Below are 14,819 nucleotides of genomic sequence, written 5' to 3'. Positions count from 1 at the left end.
TAGAAATCTCATTTTTATTAAAAAAAACAAAATTAGTATTTAAAATTATGTTGAATAAATAAAGGAGTGAAAAATTATTATGTAGTGATCCCTAATAGAGTGGTAATAAAATAGTGATAAGGTATTTGTTAAAGGATATTGTGTTTGATTCTTGATGTGTCAATTTTAATTATTAAAATTGCTTTATTTTTTATTTAAGACCATTTTTTATATTATAAAAGGGTCTTCATATTAATTGGGCCGACCTGATTGATAGGTTAAAGACACTAATTATATAAGAGAGATAGAGGGTGTGAAAATAAACTTGTAACATAGGTGTAGCAACTTTCCGAAACATTTTTTACTCCTTTTATTCTCAAAGCATGGCCCATTGTTTGAAAGTTAAGGCCCATTAACTAAAACCACCAAATGTTCCCACAAACCCTAAAGCGTCAGAACAGAACCCGGTCACTATAAAATCGAATAATACCTTCATTGCTACGAATATCATAGCCGCCGCTGGTTTTTCCAAAGCCATAGGTTTGAATTTTCTGTACTTTCGTTTAATTTTATGCAGCATAACATGCTTTATTGAAAGTGTTTGGTTTATTATTCACTTCAAATATTAGTAGTTGTGATATTCTCTGTGATGATGAACAATTGATGACGAGTCCGATCCATTCAAAATCCTGACGACATATCGAGGCATTTGTCTGAGAGAATTTCATTCATTTTATTCCGTTTGAAAATTCTCAATTATTTAAATTTCTAAAAGATTATTTTAAATGTTTTAGGCATGGCATGATGATGATATCAGTGAACCTTTCCATATGATTAAACACAGGATTAAAATATCCTCCTACTCATTCTGAATGCCATTGCCTATATTTTTTATTTTGTTGCAATTCTTCTACTTTTTATAATTTCGTCTTTGAAATAAAGAGAGACACTTTGGTGGCTATGATGAGAGTGATAATATCATTTTACTTGAGTTCTCGATGATTATCTTTCAAGCACTTTTGAGCTACCGTGTTCTTATCTTTATGTTTTAATTTCATGTTTTATTTTTTAGCATTTGTCACTCATAACCTATATAATCTTTGAAGGACTCATATTCCGGAAACAATATTGACACATATATTATGACACAGAAAAACCGAGAGGTCAATCTTAGAGTTTCAACCTGAGGTGGATGGAACATTTCGCTAATCATTTCCGCTGTCATAGATAGTAATCGTTATGACTCAAATATACTTATAGATGACGAAAGTTTGTGATTTTTTATTATTGAAATATGTGTTAAAATCTTAAGTGATAAAGATGAAGAAAATATATTTTGATATTGCAAAATTACAAACAATCTGGAAGTTGATGAAGATGGCATAGCTACGAGGGAGTTTGATAGTTGAGATGGTGCAGAATTGAGTTGGGTAAAGTGAGGCTGGTGGTGGAGCCTGCGAGGTGGGAAGCTGGCCTTGAAGTTTCATGGGGGTTTCGTGATTGTAGGTCTGGGTTTGATGAGCAGTTTAGGTTACAACAAAATGAAGATAAACATGTCTAAAACAATAACATAGAATAAATAGAAATATTTAAGAGATTACTGTTATAGGACTACATACATTTTAACAAGAATCCTTTTGGAGTCGTTTATGATCGGCCGATAGAGTATGAATGAACCCTGTTATTGTCAAAAGTGCTTGGTGATGTGCATGATTGTGGTGCTGCTGTACAGAATGTGTATATTTGGCAGCCTAGAAAACATAGGCAGCCTAAGAATTGTGTTTGGCGTTAGGTTTAGAGACCAACTGAGCAGGTAGTTGTTGCTCGGCATGAGACTCTTGTGGCTCCTAGTGAGCCTACTAATCTGCAGGAAGCTCCATGGACGCTGGTTAGTACTGGGTGTTGGGATGTTAGGCAAGAGTGGCATGTGGTTCCCTCAACTTCTTCCGTTTTTTCCAAGAATATTTCGAGCTGGAACTTCTGGGGCTTAAATAATTTCACTGGACAATGAGAAGTAATTAAGTTTTTAGTGTTTAATAAAATTGTTTTGGTTGGTTCACTAGAGACTAGAGTAAAGTAGCCTAAGGCAAGTGCAATTTGCACAAGCTTCAATAATTGTTGGATGTTTGCGGATAACTATACTTCTGCTATTAATGCAGAATTTGGGTATTTTGGGATCCTTCTCTTGTGACTTTAATAATGTTTTGCCTACGGTTGACCATCTTGGTGGCTTGCGGATGACTGATATACAAGTGCAAGAACTTTGCTATATTGGATGGTCTTTCTCGTGGTGTAATAAATAACAGGAAAAATTGATTTATACTAAGATTGATGAGTGTTTTGGAAATGGCGAGTGGATTCAGAAGTATGGGAATGCCATTGTGGAAGTTTTGAATCCCAAAGGGTCTGACCATTTTCCGCTTTATTGGCAATATGATCTGGCTTGAGCTCCCAAGCTGAAGCCATTTAAGTTTCTAAATTGTCTTGTTGGACATCCATCTTTTAGTGAGACTGTTGCTAGAGTTTGGAATATGGAATGTACTGGAGTTCAGATGTTTAGAGTTTGGACGAAGTTGAAGCAGCTGCACCTCTTCTTAGGCAAATGACTATGCATTATTCTCAGGTGCACTTGAAGATTGCACCAGCTTGAAGTAATATGCTGGCTAAGCCGACTGATCTACAACAAGATCCTGTTAATGCTCATTTGTTAGCGGAAATGCAGGAACATAAGAATGTTTATGAGCATTGATTACTTATTGAAGATAAGATCTTAAAACAGAAATTAAAGGTGCATTGGTTGAATGTTAGGGATGGAAATAAATGGTATTTTCATGCTAGCTTACAAAATAAGGGTGGTAGGCAGTGTATTTATGTGTTGTTTGATCGTATGGTGCTAAACTTACCAATGAAGCTGATATAAGGAGGGAAATATTTTATTTCTATAAAGGGCTTCTTGGAAGTTTAGCACCAATTTTTTTACTATGAATGAATAGTGCTATTTTTTTTATATAAACGTTATGAAGGCTATTGATGCAGTGTGTCGGAAGTTTTTGTGGTCTGGTGAAGGAGAGAATTCGAATAAGGGAGGAGGTTTGTAAACCATGAACTAGTGGTGGTATAAAGCTCATGCATCTACTTACATGAAATCATACTTGTATCCTCAAGTTACTTTGGGAAATCAATAAAAAAGTGGATAAACTTTGGATTTGCTAGATGCATGGTTATTATATCAAAGGCAATGATGTGATGCAAATGGAAATTCCTCTACAAACATCATACTTATTTAATATTTATTTAAGAAAATTTTTCAAATTGGACTTTGCAATAAGGAGATGACATCTTTCATATGGCGACACCAACAACGAAGTTTATACTTTGGCCTTTATTATCCAAGTTGATTTAAATTGGCCTTTACCATCCAAGAAGTCTTACACTTTAATTGCGCTTCCATAATATTCTTGTCTTTGAGATAATTGGCATGAATCCATTGCTCCCACAAGCTTTCTGATTTACCACTTAAATTCCCCAAAAGCCTTAACAAAGTTGTTGTATTCCAAATATCAAGATCAGTCAGGTTCAACCTTCCATGACGCTTTGGTCCGCAAACAGTTTTCCAAGCCACATGAGCTACATGAGCTTTCCGACTCTTCTCAGTACCACCAGTTCATAGGAACACACAACATATATCATTGGTCTTGCTAATAACACACTTGGGGAATGGTAGACACTGAATCCAATAGTGTGTTATTGCAAAGATCACGCTCTTGAGGAGCTACAACCTCCCTACATAAGATAACAGACGCGAGCTCCCGCGCGCAATTTTCCCAATAATCTTATCAATCAACATACTATAATTTTGAATGGTAAGCTTCCTACTCAACATTGGAACCCCAAGGTATCTGAAAGGTAACATGCCTTCTTCAAACCCTGTCAGCAACTTAATGTCGTCCTTTAGATGTTGGTCCACTCCACCAAAGAAAATGCATCATTTAACATAGTTGACCCTAAGGCCTGTAAATTTCGAAAACATTTCAAAGGCTTCCATCATGAGCTTGACTGAAATAAAATCGCCTATAGCAAACAACAATAAATCATTCGCAAAACACAAATTTGTTAGATTGAATTTTTCACATTTTGCATGAAATTTGAAGTTATGATTGATTTGCAATTTTCGGAAGCATCTATTGAGGTACTCCATTAAGATTACAAAAAGGAGGGGAGAGATATGGTCACTCTGCTGCAACCCACACTTAGCTTCCACAATCTTTTGCTCATTGATGGGAGTAGTCAACATTTCTCTTTGAGTATTACTATCTTGGTGCCCCTATCTCATCACAGGTATGTCAATACCATTTAACTCAGCCTCTGCAGTTCCCATTAGCTTTTTGTAAAAACTAATGACCTCCTCTTCAATCTCCTCGGGTTGAGTGATAAAAGTACCATCTTATGTTTGCAGAATGTTCATGCTGTTGGCATTCCTCCTGGCCTTGATTGATGCATGGAAATATTTATTATTACCATATCCCAATCTGAGCCATTCGAGCTTTGCTTTTTGTCTCAACACTTTTCCTCTACTTCTTGCCACCCAATGAGGCCATCACTATACTTCTTCATCTAATTAACTTTATTAGGATTCATTCTATCATTCTCAAGGTCCACCTGCGCCTGAAACAAATTATGCCTAGCCTGAAGAATAGGTTGCAACCTTTGCAATTTCTTCTAAAGCACATACATAGGTCTGCTAGTGATATTTTCCTTCCAGCTTTTGTTAACCGTGTTCAAGAAATTCACCATATCAGCAGTGGTGTTGATGAATTTAAAGTTGGTCTTTCTCCTTTTCCTATTATCATCATTTATTTTCAGACAAAAAAGTGAATGATCAGAGATGCTTGGCTGCATAATGTTGAGGGTATAGTCCATATGCTGTTGAAACCAATCCATATTGCCAATCACTATATCAATTCTAGAATAAATGGAACGTTCACTCTGCTTGTTAGACCAAGTAAAATGCTATGAGTAACTCAAGCAGAAGGTTTCGTAACTAGCATGATTCAAATACCATATTGGCAACTCCACGGTATTCTGCTTCAGCACTAGAGCGTGAGAGTGTGGGTTGTCGTTTAGACGACCAAGAAAGTAGATTGTCTCCAAGATACACGCAGTAGCCGGAAGTGGAACTTCTAGTGTCAGGACATTCACCCCAATCTGCATCTTTATAAGATAGTAATGAAGTAGTAGATGAGGGATAAAGATGTAAACCATAGTGTTTTGTTTAGGTTTAAAAATGCCATGTTGACTCCTAGTGATGGGTTTTGTGTTGGCTTGGACGATAGATTGATAGATAGGGGGAAGCACATTGTTTAGATTTGGAGCATGAAACACATTGTTTAGGACAAGAGGTGGGTGAGGGTTATCTAGATGTGTACTACCGAGACCATAAATTGGAACAGAATGACCATTTTCGACTATGATTTTATTATTTTTGCTCAATTTAAAATAAGACGAGAGATTACCTTGCAAGGATGTTGATCGGTCACCATTTCCATTGAATTCCCGCCGTTAATCCGACGTATTTTCATCACTCTGGTAAGATTTATGTTTGTTTTTAGTTGCATTTGAGTCAAGTATCAAGTTTTGTTGGTTTGGTATTACATTACATTCGATTACGAGTTTAAGTCAAAAAGACCTCGTTTATGCTTCGTTTGGGTAGTGTCATTGTTCCAGGTTCAAAAGCAAGAATGGTGAAGTTCGGGACACTCTGAAGGACGAAAATATGACAGAACAGCAGGTCAACACGGCCACCCGTGTGCCACCACACGGCCGTGTTGTTGGTCAAGCAGAGAAAAAGACGAAGCAGAAAACAGGGATCAACACGGGCACCCGTGTGTACACACACGGCCGTGTTGATTAAAACAGTGCATCTACACGGGCACCCGTGTGTAGGGACACGGCCCGTGTTGTTGCTACTGTAACAAATGCTGAAATTAATTAATGCAGGAGAAAAAACACGGGCGCCCGTGTGTACACACACGGCCGTGTTGATTGCACGCAGCCTGGAAAACCTAATTTTGCATTGTGAACCGATTCTTCTCATTAAGGGCAGTATGGACCTTTTGCTTGGGGAGGAGGCATCTGAAACTATAAGAAGGCTTGGAAGAGAAAGAAAAAGGGACCTTTTGATAGACGAACGAAAGCATTACAGTGGAGAAGATAGCGAATACAACGGATTCGAAGACGGCGAGATTCAACGGTAGCCACCATTGAAGATCAAATTCTCCTAATTCTTTGTAATGTCTAATCTTTACTTTATGAATTCTTTAAGTACTATGAGAGGCTAAACCCCCTGATGCTAGGGGGTGGTCCTGATGTTATCGTATGTTATGAATGTGAACCAATGATTCCTTGATTACTATGTTATGTCTTTCAATTTAATTGTGTGATGTTATTATGCTTTTGTATCGGACAAATACAAATTAATCTATGACTTCCAATAACAGGACTGTGATTGGTAGGGTTTTCACACAATTGGGTTTATGAATGCATCATCTAGGACTAGTAACTTTCATAAATTACCGTAAACCTTGATATATTGTATGATTAAAACCAATGATTAATTGAATGGACATTTGAGTAAGAATTGGTAGTTTAATAGTTTCTCACTTAAGGACTTAAGTAAGAACATTCTGAGGTTAGGTGATTGAATGTATCATAGGCATTAAGGAAATCGGGATAAATTCATAACGGGCTAACTCAACCACTTACCCTAGCATCTTTTATCTTAATCAGTTATTTTTACTATCTTCGTGTCACTATTCGCAATTCCAAAACAAACCAACCATTATCTTTTTGTTTGAATAGAATCGAATTGAAATAAGTAATTCCTACGCAATCCTCGAGATCGATACTGGGAAATAAACTCCTTATTACTACATCGGTGAAAATAGTACACTTGCTATTTTTCCGATCAAGTTTTTGGCGCCGTTGCCGGGGATTGCCAAACTACATATTTTAATTTCTATTCTATCGAAATTTTGTTGCTTGCCAACCAAAATTTTGTCTGTGACAATTTTGTTATTCAATTTTAATCTTTGTCTAACTTGTTTATGCGAGGTAAGTCCTCAGCGAATTTTTCTTTTGACGCAGATCCAGAAAGAACTCTTCGTGCTAGACTAAGACAGGCCAAGCGAGAAAAATTGGAATTAGCAGAGAAAGCAGACGAGGAAGTTGTTTCAGTGCATTCAGAGAATTCAGATTCAGAAGCGGAAACAGTTCCTGAAATCATGGCTGCAGACCCACCTCCACCGGAGAGACTTTTAGGTGACTATGGCAGACAAAATAATCCAGCAGTGCGGTTGACCATTGTGAATCAACCTGTTAATGTTGCTCACTTCCAGTTGCACCCGTCTACTATCCGCCAGTTAGAAAGCAAACCTTTTGCGGGAAAGATCAATGAGGATGCAAACAAGCATCTGCAGAGGTTTCTGACTATGACTACGTCATTGAAAATTGATGGGCATTCTGAGGAGGCAAAGAGATTGGTCATGTTTCCATTCACGTTATCTGAGGACGCTGAGGAATGGTTTTATTCCCTACCTGCAGGAAGCATTACTACATGGCAACAAATGGAAACAGCATTCTTGAATGAGTATTTTCCTGCTTCTGTGTATATCCGTAAGAGGTATGACATTGTGAATTTTAAACAGAAAGAAGGAGAGACACTTGGAGATGCCTACAAAAGATTCAAAAGATGTTTAGTTGCATGTCCTACACATAATCTGGATGAAACTGAACAAATGCAGAATTTTGTGAATGGGCTGAAGATGAGAACTAAGCAACTCATTGATACAGCTGCTGGTGGCTCGTCTAATTTTTCTACAGCAACCGGTATCAAAAAAATCATCGAAGCTATTGCAGCAAATGAGCATTTGGAATTGTATGACCGTACTGTAAATCAGCCGGAGGGAAAAATTGACTTGAAATTAGCAAATCAGGTAGTGAAAATGGAAGACCAGATTGCTGCTGAGGTTGAAAGGAGATTGAAAGCTATGAATTTAGGCACCCAGACTGTTGCTCAAGTTCAGCCGGTTCCGACCATGATTTGTGAAATTTGTAGTGGACCACACTTTGCCATGCATTGTGTTGCAACCGCAGAACAAGTGCAAGCTATAAATTACCTGAGGCAGAATAATCCCTATTCAAATACATATAATCCGGGGTGGAAAAATCATCCTAATTTCTCTTGGAAAGATCAGCAACAGGTACCTCAGAAGGCAGATTGGGAGATTGCAATTGAAAAGATGGCAGCTCAAAATATGCAATTTGAAGAAGAGACTAGAAACAATCAGAAAAACACCACCGCCTCCCTAAGGAATCTCGAAGTTCAGCTGGGGCAGATAGCACAACAACTGTCAAGTTCTAGAACACCAGGTTCCCTACCAAGTGAAACAGTGCAAAATCCGAGAGGTCAGGAGAATGTTAACATTGTCACGATGACAGAGAAAGAGGTTGCTAAGAAGAAAAAAATTATATCACCGAGCGAGCCGACTAAAGAAGAAACTACAAAAGGAACTAAACCGGTGATTAAGTTGCCCTACCCTCAGAGAGTGACAAAGAAGGAACCTAGTGAGTCAGACTTCGAGAAATTCATAAAAATGTTTAAAAGGATTGAGGGTCATATGACTTTGTTTGAAGCACTTGAAAGGATGCCCATGTACAAGAAATTCGTGGAAGAGGTAATGGCTGAAAAGAAACCAACCACTGAAGAACAGGTATCTGGTAAGGAACAATATAATGCAAACTCCCTGGAGCAGAACATTCCTAACAAACAAAAGGATCCAGGAACCGTCACAGTACCGTGCACAATCAAAGAAAGAACCTTCAAAAAGGTACTAATAGATTCGGGAGCTAGTGTGAATCTGATGCCATTATCGGTCTATCACAGGCTGGGTATTAAAAATATTAGTGATATAAAGACCAATCTGAAGTTTGCGGATCACTCAAGGAAAGATGCATATGGTATAGCTGCAGATGTGCTGGTAACAATAGCGGACTTGACTTTCCCAGTTGATTTTGTAATCCTAGACATACCTGAAGACAATGAGGCAACCATTATTCTGGGTCGACCTTTCATGAAGACGAGTCGATGCAAGCTCGACATGGATGAGTGCACGCTAACCTTGAAAGTTCACAACAAGGAAATAACATTGAATGCTATTGAAAATCAGGAGATGGAAGAAAATACAAAATCTCAGTATCAAGTAGGCTTAATCAAGACATTGAATACTATCAAAGGCTCACCACTGCCAGTAGCCACCCGAAATGGAAAGATTCCTAACACTGAAAGGATAGTTAAAAAGGAATCGTGGTACAAAGGAGTCCACACTGATAAAAGAGACAATTTCCGTGTTGTAGACAAGAGGTGCAAAAAGGTTTTGAACCGGAAATATCCCCCATGATAAGGGAAATGAACCGTCGAGCCATGCGACGTTAAACGAAGCGCTTCGTGGGAGGCAACCCACGCGTTTGATTTCTAATTTATTTCGTTTTTATATTTTTGGTGTGTGCTAAAATTTTGTGTAGGGGAGGAGGAGAATTAAAAGGGCAAAGTCACAAACACCTCCAAGTGGAAGGAAATTACACAAGTGCATTAAACCAACAGTAGTCGCTGTGAGTCCCCTTAGTATCTGGATTTAAACATTGAGGTCAATGTTTAGTTCAGGTGTGGGGGGGTTTTCCTTTCATGTTTTATTTCCATCGCTTTTGTTTTTGTTTGTTTTCGTTGTTTACTTGTGTGTACAGAGTGATGAGAAATGGTTGGACGAATCCGGGATCAATGGTAGTGGATGAATGACACCCCTCATACTTATTCTGATATGGCACCCCGGAAGTTGATGCAACCATGAGAAGGTAAAGTCGGACACAATTTGGTGACACTAGACCAAGAGAGCGGTATGGAAAGACCAAGTCAGGGAAGAACCACATAATACGAAGAGACTTCAGAGCTTGCAAGCTAACCAACATGGTGAGATCACAAAAGGCCAAACACGAAATATCAACATGAGAGTTCAGCCAGGTATAACTTTATCACTCTGATTTTGCGTATGTTCTGTTGACACGTCACAGCATGACAACACACACTGAGGCAAGTTGTTTGTTTAGCCAGGGCCTTTCTAGCCATCCCTATATGTATGTTTCCCTTCGTAAAACCCCGTTGAGCCTTAGCCATTTGTTCATTGTAAACCCCATGCTAACGTCAAGCATTATTCCTCATAAATCCATGTTAACTTTTAATTATCCATTCCCTTTTGTGTCATAACTCGGTATGATTGTGTGAATTGCAAGATGTGCAATGAAAATAAGTTTGGGGTGAAAATTTTGAAAGGGAAGGCAAGTGCATAAGATGAGATCATACAAAAAGAAAAACAGTATGTATGTCCTTTATAAGAAAAAAAAATAAGAAAAGAAAAAAAATGCACTTGCCGAGACCTTAGAGATATGAAAGGCTCGGAAAGAGAAAAAAAAAAAGAAAAAAAGAAAAGAAAAAATGCACTTGCCGAGACCTTAGAGAGATATGAAATGCTCGGAAAGTTGAGTAGAAAAAGAGTCAAAAGAGTTTTTACCCCAAAAATATATGTGATGCACAGGAAAAGAAGAAAAAGTACACAATATGATTACCGAGTTCAAAACCCTTTGTACCCATTTTTTTGTTTATCCCACCGTACCCAAGCCCCGTTACAACCTAAAAAGACCTCAAAAAGTGTGTGAAATCTGCTGTGGTAATGACATTAGAATGTGTTCAAAGTTAAGAGTCTGATACTGTATACTGTGCTGTGAGTGTACACACCTAACCCCGAGAGATATTGTGAGTGAGTGAAAAGCTTGCAGGTGAAGATGTTTCTGATGTGGAAATATGGTAAACTGCCTGAATTGGAGAGACCTGAAACTCGATTGGAAAGGAAGAACACAAATGGTGAAAGACTAGGTTGCATTGTGGAAAACGAATTCGGAGGTGACCTTTGTTTGGACTCAATACATCACTTGAGGACAAGCAATGAGACAAGTTTGGGGTTGTGATCGGTCACCATTTCCATTGAATTCCCGCCGTTAATCCGACGTATTTTCATCACTCTGGTAAGATTTATGTTTGTTTTTAGTTGCATTTGAGTCAAGTATCAAGTTTTGTTGGTTTGGTATTACATTACATTCGATTACGAGTTTAAGTCAAAAAGACCTCGTTTATGCTTCGTTTGGGTAGTGTCATTGTTCCAGGTTCAAAAGCAAGAATGGTGAAGTTCGGGACACTCTGAAGGACGAAAATATGACAGAACAGCAGGTCAACACGGCCACCCGTGTGCCACCACACGGCCGTGTTGTTGGTCAAGCAGAGAAAAAGACGAAGCAGAAAACAGGGATCAACACGGGCACCCGTGTGTACACACACGGCCGTGTTGATTAAAACAATGCATCTACACGGGCACCCGTGTGTAGGGACACGGCCCGTGTTGTTGCTACTGTAACAAATGCTGAAATTAATTAATGCAGGAGAAAAAACACGGGCGCCCGTGTGTACACACACGGCCGTGTTGATTGCACGCAGCCTGGAAAACCTAATTTTGCATTGTGAACCGATTCTTCTCATTAAGGGCAGTATGGACCTTTTGCTTGGGGAGGAGGCATCTGAAACTATAAGAAGGCTTGGAAGAGAAAGAAAAAGGGACCTTTTGATAGACGAACGAAAGCATTACAGTGGAGAAGATAGCGAATACAACGGATTCGAAGACGGCGAGATTCAACGGTAGCCACCATTGAAGATCAAATTCTCCTAATTCTTTGTAATGTCTAATCTTTACTTTATGAATTCTTTAAGTACTATGAGAGGCTAAACCCCCTGATGCTAGGGGGTGGTCCTGATGTTATCGTATGTTATGAATGTGAACCAATGATTCCTTGATTACTATGTTATGTCTTTCAATTTAATTGTGTGATGTTATTATGCTTTTGTATCGGACAAATACAAATTAATCTATGACTTCCAATAACAGGACTGTGATTGGTAGGGTTTTCACACAATTGGGTTTATGAATGCATCATCTAGGACTAGTAACTTTCATAAATTACCGTAAACCTTGATATATTGTATGATTAAAACCAATGATTAATTGAATGGACATTTGAGTAAGAATTGGTAGTTTAATAGTTTCTCACTTAAGGACTTAAGTAAGAACATTCTGAGGTTAGGTGATTGAATGTATCATAGGCATTAAGGAAATCGGGATAAATTCATAACGGGCTAACTCAACCACTTACCCTAGCATCTTTTATCTTAATCAGTTATTTTTACTATCTTCGTGTCACTATTCGCAATTCCAAAACAAACCAACCATTATCTTTTTGTTTGAATAGAATCGAATTGAAATAAGTAATTCCTACGCAATCCTCGAGATCGATACTGGGAAATAAACTCCCTATTACTACATCGGTGAAAATAGTACACTTGCTATTTTTCCGATCAGATGTCATGTGAGAGGTGGCTCCGGTGTCCATGTACCAAGAGGGGTCTGGCTGAGCAAGATTGAGGGTGCTAAAAGCACTTTCAATGTCAGTAGGGCTGGTAGTATTAACATTGAAAGCAGCCGGCTGAGGTTTGGGCCCAAGAATTCCATTTTGTTGGGGCTTAGGACCATTATTTGGTCTATTCAAATATGAGGTTGGGTAAGGGCAATGTGGGTAATTCCAAGGACCCCATTGTTGCCAAGGTGGGTAATTCCATGGCTGCCACTGTTGTTGTTGTTGCTGCCCACGATTTCCTCTTCCAGAATTTCGACCGCCACGATTCGGTTTCTTTCCTCTATGACCGCGATATGTCGATGGAGATAGTTGGGAGTTTGAAGCATATGATGACGGTTTGGGTGTAGGTTCGGTGGCCGGAGCTTTGGCCATGAGAGCGGCCGAAACAGAGGAGGCGTGTGATTCGCGAGCGGCACGCTGCAACATGGTTGATTCCTCGAGTTCCAACCGTGATCGTGCTGTGGCAAAGGTGGGGAGATGGTCGTGTTGTTGTATATAGGTGACAAACCCAACATATGCATCAGTGAGATCGGATATCATTTTAAGCACCAGTCACGTGTTAGTGACCGGAGAGTCGACGTTGGCGAGTTGATCAGATAGAGTTTTGAGGCGGTTGCAGTACGCTTTTGTCGATGGAAAATCTTCCAGGTTTGAGTTGCTGAATTGATTTTCTAATTGTACAGCACGTGAATACTTGTTATCATGAAACATAGCGGCGATGCGCTTCCAGCATTCTTCGGCAGTGTCATCGACGACGAGGATTGATCGGAGAATATCCTGCGAGACAGTTGCGTACATCCATTGCAGTACCACCGCATCAAACCGATTCCAAAGTTCGGAATCGTTAGCCTTAAGGTCTGCTGATGCTTGTATGACCTGTGCATCCGATGACGGGATGATGTGATCAAGTACGTTGTGAACACATGCTTACACCTTGAAGAGGGCAGACCATGAGAGGTAGAGATTAGAATCATTTTCCGACGTCACCGGGATTATGGTTTTGGCATTGTTGATGGTGAAGGTGGAGTGGAAGTTGGGTTTCGCAGCCTGAGGAGGGTTGGTTTGAGAGGCCGATGAAGTTTCATCAGAAGTTTGGGAATGGGAGTTTGTTTCTGTCATGGTAAAATAGAGGATTAGCGGCAGTGAGAAGGGTTTAGGTTAGGATCGTGACAAAACTGATACCATGTAAGTAATTTAATCCCTGCATTTTCATTGATAAGAATACTCATTATATACAAGTATGACAATGTCTATATTTGGAAGCTAATAATATACAATTATGATGTATACCAATTATAGAGATATCCTAATAATTATACTAATTATAAAGATATTCTAATTTGGAAGCTAATAATATACAATTATGATGTATACCAATTATAGAGATATTCTAATAACATGCTCATCTTTAACAACACACCATCTCACTAACACTTCAACTATTTCGGTACTACATCATTCATATTTTAAATAGCACACTCCAAAATTCAAAAGTGAAAAACACATCTCTTATATAGTTATTTAAAATTTCAAAACTAAATCTTATATGTCACTCTCAACTTACAAGTATATACATTCCTTTTTATTTGTGATTAATTCCTATCGTTATTCAAAAGAAAATTTGTGTTTGTAAAAAAAATTACAATAAATTATAATATTATAAATGTATTGCCTATAGTTGCAAAAGATTCACAAGCAAGTTGTGATGACAAGACGGAGAAAGCACACACGACAGCCACAAAAGGCACATCAGTCAATGAGACTTATTCACCTTGTTGATGGGAGGATGATAAAGGTCTCTTGATGAGGAAAGATGAAGTGTGATATGGGACCTACAGAGAAATTTAATGGCGGAGGAGATTTAATGGGAGGAGGAAAGATGATTTCCTCTCCCATAAATGATGATGGTGTAAATATTGAAGATAGGAGAAGAAAGCTACACAAAAATGAAGAGAAAGAAGTCATCCTGAGAAATATTTGATCCAAAATCAACATAAATTGAACTTTCTTCTAATCAACATTATGTATGTTTGCACATATATGCAACTATAAAATTTGGGTTACAAAATACAATAAATTTGATAAAATAGAAAAACACATGATTGTTCTATATTTGTGTCACATCACTTATATTCATATGCGGCACATTGCAAAATCCATCTTCATTTCTTAAAATAGAAAAACACATGATTGTTCTATATATTAAAGGTTATGGGTTCAAACCCTTGCAAATATAAAACTATATTATTTTTATAAATTTTATAAAATATTAC

General features: G+C 38.3%; 1 protein-coding gene, 1 long non-coding RNA gene and 2 other non-coding genes across 4 annotated transcripts; 3 read left to right on the top strand and 1 right to left on the bottom strand.

Moving 5' to 3' along the window:
- Positions 1 to 380: 380 nt before the first annotated feature.
- On the top strand, positions 381 to 3,006 carry LOC127120318 (uncharacterized). The gene is made up of 2 exons (XR_007803178.1): positions 381 to 519; positions 1,131 to 3,006. It is a non-coding gene; the product is annotated as an uncharacterized LOC127120318 (long non-coding RNA).
- LOC127124792 (small nucleolar RNA SNOR75) lies at positions 621 to 701 on the top strand. Its single transcript, XR_007804263.1, has one exon. It is a non-coding gene; the product is annotated as a small nucleolar RNA SNOR75 (small nucleolar RNA).
- LOC127124725 (small nucleolar RNA Z105) lies at positions 776 to 851 on the top strand. Its single transcript, XR_007804188.1, has one exon. It is a non-coding gene; the product is annotated as a small nucleolar RNA Z105 (small nucleolar RNA).
- A 2,014-nt stretch (positions 3,007 to 5,020) lies between the features above and the next one.
- Positions 5,021 to 13,086, bottom strand: LOC127123705 (uncharacterized). The gene is made up of 2 exons (XM_051053906.1): positions 12,471 to 13,086; positions 5,021 to 5,190 (listed from the first exon to the last, which is right to left on the bottom strand). The coding sequence occupies exons 1-2, from the start codon at positions 13,084 to 13,086 to the stop codon at positions 5,021 to 5,023; spliced, it is 786 nt and encodes a 261-aa protein (XP_050909863.1).
- Positions 13,087 to 14,819: the final 1,733 nt, after the last annotated feature.

Source organism: Lathyrus oleraceus, chromosome 2, assembly GCF_024323335.1.
Source record: "Lathyrus oleraceus cultivar Zhongwan6 chromosome 2, CAAS_Psat_ZW6_1.0, whole genome shotgun sequence".
NCBI lineage: Eukaryota > Viridiplantae > Streptophyta > Magnoliopsida > Fabales > Fabaceae > Lathyrus > Lathyrus oleraceus.
The sequence above is the reverse complement of the archived record's forward strand: the minus strand, read 5'-3'. Positions and strand labels throughout refer to the sequence as shown.

Bases quoted from the DNA above. Each gene is read 5' to 3' on its own strand.
- LOC127123705 (XM_051053906.1), bottom strand. From the start codon at position 13,086: ATGATATCCGATCTCACTGATGCATATGTTGGGTTTGTCACCTATATA. The intron at 5,191-12,470 runs GTACTATTTTCA...TATCTTATAAAG, and splicing joins TGATCGGAAAAATAGCAAGT to ATGCAGATTGGGGTGAATGT.